This window comes from Thamnophis sirtalis, unplaced genomic scaffold (genome assembly GCF_051295495.1).
Source record: "Thamnophis sirtalis isolate CommonGarterSnake01/CBP01778 unplaced genomic scaffold, rThaSir2_p1.2 scaffold_7, whole genome shotgun sequence".
NCBI lineage: Eukaryota > Metazoa > Chordata > Lepidosauria > Squamata > Natricidae > Thamnophis > Thamnophis sirtalis.
The window spans coordinates 93,444,570-93,453,622 of NW_028261387.1; the positions used below are offsets into that span (position 1 = coordinate 93,444,570).

At 46.6% G+C, this 9,053-nt stretch overlaps 1 protein-coding gene across 1 annotated transcript in view; it reads left to right on the forward strand.

The window, feature by feature from the left end:
* Positions 1-8,786, forward strand: part of STMN3 (stathmin 3) — a 43,385-nt gene extending 34,599 nt beyond the window's left edge. The window contains exons 3-5 of the mRNA XM_087720629.1: positions 2,868-3,043; positions 6,802-6,993; positions 8,152-8,786. Coding sequence (XP_087576755.1) covers positions 2,868-3,043; positions 6,802-6,993; positions 8,152-8,211 — 428 coding nt within the window. The 3' untranslated portion in view covers positions 8,212-8,786. The remainder of the gene's footprint in view (positions 1-2,867; positions 3,044-6,801; positions 6,994-8,151) is intronic.
* Positions 8,787-9,053: the final 267 nt, after the last annotated feature.

Below are 9,053 nucleotides of genomic sequence, written 5' to 3' on the forward strand. Positions count from 1 at the left end.
CTGAATGCAATGAAATTTCATTTTAATTTATACTGATTAGAGTACATTTAAAGAGACAATAAAGTTCTATTCTATTCTATTTCCATTCTATTCCTTGTTCTACTCTATTCTATTCCTATTATTCCTATTCTTATTCCTACTCCTATTCTATTCTATTCCTAATATTCCTATTCCTACTCCAACTCCTATTCTATTCTATTCCATTCCATTCTATTCCTTGTTCTACTGTATTCTATTCTATTCCTATTATTCCTATTCCTATTCTTATTCCTACTCCTATTCTATTCTATTCCTAATATTCCTATTCCTACTCCTATTCTATTCTATTCCTAATATTCCTATTCCTACTCCTACTCCTACTCTATTCTATTCCTAATATTCCTATTCCTACTCCTACTCTATTCTATTCCTAATATTCCTATTCCTACTCCTACTCCAACTCCTACTCTATTCTATTCCATTCCATTCTATTCCTTGTTCTACTGTACTCTATTCTATTCCTATTATTCCTATTCCTATTCTTATTCCTACTCCTATTCTATTCTATTCCTAATATTCCTATTCCTACTCCTACTCTATTCTATTCCTAATATTCCTATTCCTATTCCTACTCCTACTCCAACTCCTACTCCAACTCCTATTCTATTCTATTCCATTCCATTCTATTCCTTGTTCTACTGTACTCTATTCTATTCCTATTATTCCTATTCTTATTCCTACTCCTATTCTATTCTATTCCTATTCCTACTCCTACTCTATTCTATTCTATTCCTAATATTCATATTCCTACTCCTACTCTATTCTATTCCTAATATTCCTACTCCTACTCCAACTCCTATTCTATTCCATTCCATTCCTTGTTGTTCTGTTCTGTTCTGTTCTATTCCTTCATTTCTCTATTCTATTCTAATCTAATTTGCAGCTCAGGGTTGAACTGTGGGGTCCTTGGTACTCTCTGAGCTTGGGGGCTTTCTTGCAGACATCTCATTACCAATCTAGGTCATATCATCAGTGCACTGATGATGTTACTTAGTTTGATAATGAAAGGTCTGTAAGAGAACTACCAAGCTCAGGGAGCACCAAGGGGACTCTCTTAGGGTCCTCCATTGAAATTCTGTGTAGTTCAGGACCCATAAAAAGATTTACACAAAGCACGGCTAAACTGTACAAGTTCACTGTCCTTAGAGGTAATAATGGTCTTTTTTTTTTAAAGGCCTGGATAGATTCATGGAAGATCAGGCTTAAGCAGGGTGATGGCTACTAGCTTGATCAGAGCTATTTATTTATTTTACCTTGCTTCTATGCTAGCCATTCCCACAGTGGCAGCTCCACCTGAATCATAAGCTGCTTACCCCGAAACTTCAGCTGTTAGAGAGAAACATTGAAAAATGGCTATTGGACACCCATCCAGGTTTATGATAAACCTTGGTAGATTCAGTAAAGGACAGTTTACGTTTTTAACTGGGTTTGAGCCACTTGCCAGTGGTCTGTAGGATCCCTCGCAGGCAATGCTGGATGCATAATTCAACATCAATTTGACAGCCTATTTATACAGTGGGCACATATTTAAATCAATATAAATTTCATCAATTCCCGTGGAGCGTTCGGAACGAAGTTAACTATGCAACTAACTGAATTGGGTTCATTGTCTATGGAGAAAGACACATTTAAATACTTGTGGCCCGCCAGCAGCTAGCAGATCCGAAAGCAGAGTCAGACAGTGAGGCTGTTGGGGAGGAACATGGGCCAGTACTGGAGGCTGGGGAAGGCTCAGATAAGGGCTCTGCATCAGAGGCAGAGAGGAGGCCAAGGCCGTCTGGCAGTGATCAGGTGCCTTCGGAGCTAGACAGCAGTGAGGCAGAGGAACAGCTGGAGCCTGTTTCCCAGTGTGCGCATGCGCAGAGCTGCCAGAAGAAAAGAACGGCTCAGAAATCAGGGTCAACTTGGGAGTAAAGCCACGGGTGGATGGTGAATGGCCCCTCCCATAGGAAATAAAAGAGGAGAAAAAGGAGAGGGGACTTTTGCAGGAAACAATTCGTTAGTTAGTTCATTCATTCGTTTCAGGAGTCTGAAGAACTGTCCGTGAATCTCAGAGACTCTGTGCTGTTGTCACATAACTCCTTGTGTAGGTGTGGCGGTCACCCATGGCCCAGTGCATAACAGGGCATGCGCAGCCACGCTGAACCACACAGGAAAAAACAAACTCCATAACATCCTGATAGTTCATAACATAACATCCTGATAGTTCACTCTAGATGTGCCTTACCCAACGACGCCCAGGATTTGACCATATATAGACAGAACTTCCCTGAGCAGTAGATTAGCAATTGTAGTTTGACAGGCTGTCTTAAATCACATGCTGATTGCTCCTCCTGCCTTTGTCCTATCTCAATAAAAGGGGCTACCAGACCCCAATCTGGGTCGTCCCATCCCGAGAAAGCTCGTGTCCGTGTCTTTTCTCAACATTGGCCTCATGGGCGAACCACGGGTACTTCACACTATGCCCAATCTTTCCTTGCACAGCACCATGTTTGGAAACTATTGACATGGCAGCTTTCCAAGCTAGATAAGGTCTGTGGCCATAAATTCACCTTTGAAAGACTGTTTGCCAGGCCTTGGCTGAAGGTGAATGAGAGGAATTCACATTCGTCTAATAAAAGGGGTTTTTTCGGGACCAGGGATCTGCTTCATGCTTTTTGGGGAAGCCTAGATCAGAAAAATACTTTGGGGATGGATTCTTGACTGGACAGGAGAGACCTCATGGGGATGGTGCAGAAAGAAGGAATCTATTGATGAATAAGGGACCAGAAATGATACCACAATACCTCTCAGAAAATCTGACCCATAAATCCTTTTCATTTACTCAGATATGGAGGTCAAGCAATTGGACAAGCGGGCTTCTGGCCAAAGCTTCGAAGTGATTTTGAAGTCTCCCTCTGACCTGTCTCCGGAGAGCCCCGTCCTCTCCTCTCCCCCCAAGAAGAGGGACCTGTCCCTGGAGGAGCTGCAGAAGCGATTGGAAGCTGCCGAAGAGAGGAGGAAGGTAAGGGGAGATCGATAAGGGTTCATGCATTGTTGACTGACACTTCCCCGAAATTTATCTTCAGACAAATTCTCATAATTCCCGGTGTCAGGTTTCCAAGAAATGCCCTAATTGACTCATGAGCCTCGAGCCAAATTTCAAAAGAAAGCCAGTCATTTATTAGGAGCACTTTGGCAATGCCTTGTTTGCGCAGTCAGATCTTAGCCTTATTTGAATTATAGCTGAACTTTATCCCTGTTCCTTCCCTCCCCTCCCCTCCGTCTGTATCATAAATCACATTTGTTAGGTAAGTTCCCCGTTGGGAGAGCGAGTACGTTCAGAGAAGCATTGTGAGCGTTGTGTTGGAGAACACACAAACCAGCATACAGAGACACTGCAGTTTAAATAAACTTTTTAGTTTCGTGGAAATAGAGGTATCAGAGTCCATCAAACAGTCCAAGTCATACATGGATAAGACAGTCAGTCATCAAGGTCTTTCAGTTAAGGAATAATCCAAATAACATAATCCAGTATCATATAATCAGTTCAGTACTCAAAGTTTGTAAAACTTACAATAGCTCACGGCACTCAGATCAGATCAGCCCAGCATCTAACGAACAGAGAACTGTCATTCTGGCTCCCTCTTATGGCCGATTGAGGAAACAGCAACCAATCACATTTTACAGTATGATTTAAAGAAACAGATATAGCATTGGTACATGGTTTATTTATTGCAAACCCAACCGTTAGATTATATTCCTAACAACATTCCCCAATGAGGTGCACCTCTCCCAAGTCTGCTGCGGTAATCTGAGATCCGACTCTAGGCAAAAGTATGCGTGGAATACGCTCCCCCCCCCTCCTTTCCTCTCTATGGCAACTTTAGGAGTGGACACCCTGGTTGCAGCTAAAAAAAATCCTTGGGACCCCAGGCCTGAAAGTTTCTCTGAAATATTGTATTTATGCAAGCTGACCAAGAATTTCATCTTTCCTTTTGGGTCTTTGGCCTGTCACACTTTCTATTATTCTGCTATGCATTTTCTATTGTGGAAAAATGGAAGGGAGGATTATAAGGAGTTGCATACTATGTAGACACAACAAAATCCTTTCTCTTCCTCCATCTTCCCTAGGTCTTTACACCGCCGGAGCTTGGGTCGGTGCTGGGGGTCAGCACCCTGGACAGTATTTTAAAGAAGATTCGGGTTAATGTCAGGGTTCCAAATAGCATCCAAAATTAAATCAGAGTCCAAGGCAAAGTACTGCTCAAAGTTCCAATTTATTAAGAGAGCTACGTTGGCACATCTGGGAAAACCCAAATCTGAAAACTTCCTGGGGTTCCCACCCAGTTGATAGTTCAAGATCCTGCCCGCACACCCACAAGTCCATCCCATGGTCCAATCTCCCACCGCCATGCTGGCAGCTTCCACCCATCCAGTTCCGGTCAGGTGCAGAGATGTAGAGGCAAAGGATGACCTTGGCTTTCTAGAAAGAATGTTGTTATGGCTACATAGCATCTAAGTCCGTACAATCCCTCCTCCCGTTTACCCACAATAGAAAATGCATAGCAGAATAATAGAAAGTGTGGCAGGCCAAAGATCCAAAATAAAAGATGGTTGCAAGCCTGATGATCAGTGCTAGAAGGGAGTGGGGGAGGAGGAGGAGGAGGAGGAGGAGGAGGAGGAGGAGGAGGAGGAGGAGGAGGAGGAGGAGGAGGAGGAGGAGGAGGACGACGACTGTGGGGTCCTTGATATTCTCTGAGCTTGGTTGTTTTGTTGCAGATGTTTCATTATCATAACTAGGTAACATCTTCAGGGCTAGAAGAAAGTGAGGTTTGTGGAGGGGAGGAGGAAGGCTGTGGGGTCCTTGGTGCTCTCTGAGCTTGCTTGCTTGCAGACATTTCATTACCAAAGTAAGTTACATCATCAGTGCTAGAAGGGAGTAGGGTTTGTTCTTTTGTGCATACAGTTTACAAGTAGCTTGCCTTGCCAGTGTTGGTGGGAATGCTCTCGGGGGTTCCTCGATTAGTACCCTGTTCAGTGGTGGGATTCAAATAATTTAACAACCGGTTCTCTGCCCTAATGACCAGCTGGGTAGGTGGCCATGTGATTGGGTGGGCGTGGCCAACTCAAGGCCCCTCAGGTCGATGGGCGCTTCGCCTTAGCTGTTACAATGAAATAAGGATTAACCGGAGAGGCAGTTTCTGCAAGCAGGGCAATAAAGATGAGGCTAGAAACAACACCAGAATGTTTCCTTCCTGCCTTCCTTACAGGATTAGCCCTGCAAAGTGGAAAAAAACCAATTTCTTCCAACAATTGGTTCCCCGAACTGCTTAGAAAGTTACCAACCGGTTCTCCCGAATAGGTGCGAACCGGCTGAATCCCACCACTGACCCTGTTTCTCCGAAAATAAGACCTTCCCGGATAATAAGCCCAATTGGGTTTTTGAGCACGTGCTAAAATAAGTCCTTCCCCGAAAATATTGCAACACCGCAGCAGCTGTGAGGTGACCACGCTCACCACCTCCTGCACCTCAAAAATAATAAGACCTCCCCGAAAATAAGGCCAAGTCCTTATTTCGGAGGTCGAAAGAAAATAAAGACCCTGTCTTTATTTTCGGGGAAACATGGTAGGAAAATCAAATCAATGCACAAGTACGCACAAACCAGGGGTGGGTTTCAACCGGTTCGCAGCGGTCCCTGTGAACCGGTTGGTCGGCGAACCCGGAACTAAGTAACTTCCGGGAACGGCGAAGGGCCCAGCCGCCCGCCCGCGCTCCTTACCCAGTTTTGACGAGTTCTGCGCTTCCACGCATGCGCAGGACGCATACAGTGCCTGCGCGATCCTCCAGGAGCAGCTGGAGCCTCGCACAGACGCTAGTACGCATGCGTGCGCCGCGCGCGTGCACGAGGACGCCGCCGGCCCCGTTCCAACCGAACCGGTTGGAACGGGGCGAGAAACCCACCCCTGGCACAAACATACTAGATACGTATGAATGCTCAATAGCTGGCTGGGGGATTTATTTATTTATTAGAATATGTCAAAGAAAAACGAGAACAAGAATAAAAGAATAAAAATATGGTGACAGGGACTGCAAGCAGGTTAGTGCATTCGTGCACGTCCCCTCTACTAACCACGTTTAGACTTCTGGGGGTTGAAGTCCACGGGCCTTCAAGTGGTCAATTTTGGAGACACCCCCCCTGTCCTACAGCCAAGTTGAGGGCTACCAGTCCTGTGATAGAGGAGAGCCGGGTGTTGGGATTGGCTCCCAGACTTTAAAGAAATAAATCCGTGGGAATGGCGATGCTGCTTGGGAAAGCTCCTGGGGTGAGGTTCAAAAATTTAGCAAATGGTTCTCTGCCCGTTTGCTGGGTGGGTGTGGCCATTAGGGACGTGGCCTTCTCTGCCTCCTGCACCATGGAAGGGAGCATTTTTGCCCTCCCCGGGCTCCAGAGGTTTCACTCAAGCCTCCGGGAGGGTGAATACACCCTCCGCTGGACTCTGGAAGCTGGTAACGGGCCTGTTTCTGTTCCTGTTTTTCGCCCTCCCAGAGTCTCCGTGCAGATTCTGCACTTTCTTGGCATCCAAAACGGACTGCGTGGAGACTCCTGGAAGGGGAGGAGATGGGCGGGGCCAGCCAGTTCTTGCAACTAGATGTAAAATTAGCATCCAGTTCACCCGAACGGGACCAAACTGGCTGAATGCCACCCCTGGAGAACTTCCCAGACCATTGGCTACTCAAGAGCTCCCGAATCACCTTTGCTTTTATGGGTTTTCTTGCAGAACCAGGAAGCTCAAGTCCTGAAGCAGCTGGCAGAGAAGCGCGAACACGAGCGGGAAGTGCTACACAAGGCTCTGGAAGAGAACAACAACTTCAGCCGGCTGGCTGAGGAGAAACTCAACTACAAGATGGAGCTCAGCAAGGAGATCCGCGAAGCTCACCTAGCTGCCTTGAGGGAGCGACTCCGCGAAAAGGTAAGCGCACGCCGACAAATCCCAGCAGCTCACGTCTTTGGCCCTAAGCTGCCCCCATTGCACAAGAATAACGATAAAAGATTAAATCACAGCAATATATGAACCAGGGTGGTGCAGTGGTTAGAGGGCAGTAATGCAGGATGCCTGCAGTTCGTCAGTTCGAATCTCACCAGGCTCAAGGTTGACTCAGCCTTCTGTCCCTTCCGAGGTCGGTAAAATGAGGAGCCAGATTGTTGGGGGCCATAGGCTGACTGTGTAAACTGCTTAGAGAGGGCAGTAAAGCACTGTAAAGCGGTATATAAGTGCTATTGCTATTGCTAATACCTTGTTGTTCCAAAAATAAGACCTCCCCGATAATAAGCCCAATCGGGCTTTTGAGCCCAATGCATTAAAACAAGACCTGCCCCGAAAATATTTAAACGCATGCACAGCTGGGTTCCACCACAAAACCGCGTTCGACTAAAGCGTGCTCGACCAAACCGCGTAGCTGACGTCATCACAGCATGACAACAGCGCGGAGAAAAAAGCACGCTGTAAACGCTAAAGCTAAAATTAACCCCTAAACCTAATCCTAAACCTAACCCTAAACCTAACCCTTAACCTAACCCTTAACCTAATCCTAAACCTAACCCTAAACCTAACCCTTATCTTAACGTGAATCGGCTTGCTTTCAAAGCGTATTTAAAGCGCCCTTTTTTCTCCGCGGTCGCTGTTGTCGCCCTGTTGATGACAATGGCCGTTTTGGGGGGAAACGGCCCGTTTTCTGCCCATTTTTCGCAAAAAAGTGGGCATTTTTGCCTTCCCCCAGCCCTGCTGAAGCCTGCAGAGTGGTTCTGGAGGCTGGGGGAAGGCAAAAACATTTTTTTTTCCTTACTGGGTAGTTTGCACTTAGCTCCGGTGAGGCTGGAAGCCCGTCGCGCCCCCCCCCCCGTCAAAACTTTTCACCACCATTTCGGTGGGCATAGCTTGGTGAGGAGGTCATATGACTGAGTGTGGGTGAGTGACGTCAAGTTGGCCACACCCACTCAGTCACATGTTCCCCCCATCTAGCCACGCCCTCCGAACTGGTAGTAAAAAAAAATTGAAACACCCTCCCCCCCCCCCCGCTGCAAACTACTGTGCTGCCTTCACCTCTGTTATTATCTCTATGTTTTCCAGGAACTGCACGCAGCCGAAGTGCGCCGGAACAAGGAACAGCGGGAAGAGATTTCTGGATAAGTGGCTTTTCTACACAGCTGGCACCTGCTTCCTAATAACTAACCCACCGATCCCAACTTCTTCTTTTTTTAATTATTATTTTTTTTGTCTAGACAGGGCAACATCCGTTTTCTTTTTCGTTTCCCCCCCCCCCATTCCCCCTCCCGCCCTCCGGTGTACGAGCTCTACGTCTTTCTCCTCTCTCTCTCTCTCTCTCTCTCTCTTTTCACGTGGAGGTTCATAGAGACCTCCCAGCCGACTAGCCATTAGTTGAACCTTGAATATAAGCATCCATCAAACCAGCTTTTTCCTTTCGGGCTGTTCGGAACAAAAAACGCAAAACCATTGAACGCACAAGAACGAAGGGAACGCTTTCGGCGAGGTGTTTGGCTGCGTTGCGAAAGGCTGCTTCTCTATGAACCCCCATATTATCCTGATTATGAACCCCCTGGTTATTCGCTCCCGCGTCCCCCTCCCCATCTCCCCTTCCCCCACAGCCAAGGAGACTGTTCAAAGAGGACTCTTCCCCTGCCAAGGCCTGTCTCACACACCCTATGATGAAGGAAGATATCTTGAGTTAAGGGCACGCTGCAAAAAGAAAAAAGCCACTTTCCATTTGCAAATGGGGGGTGGGAATGGTCCGCACACACCCGAGCCGCTATTTGTGGTGGTTTCTTCTTCTTCTTCCTGGAGGTCTGCCGGGGGGGGGGGGGATTAAAAAAAAATCTTACGAGGCCCCTGCTTTCTTGGTGAGGAAAGTTATGACTGGATAATTGATGGTTTCGATTTTGCTCTCTTGATTGATTTACGGGAAAGGGGAGAGTCATTTCAGGGTCTTGAATTTGAAGAGGACATTTAAAAAA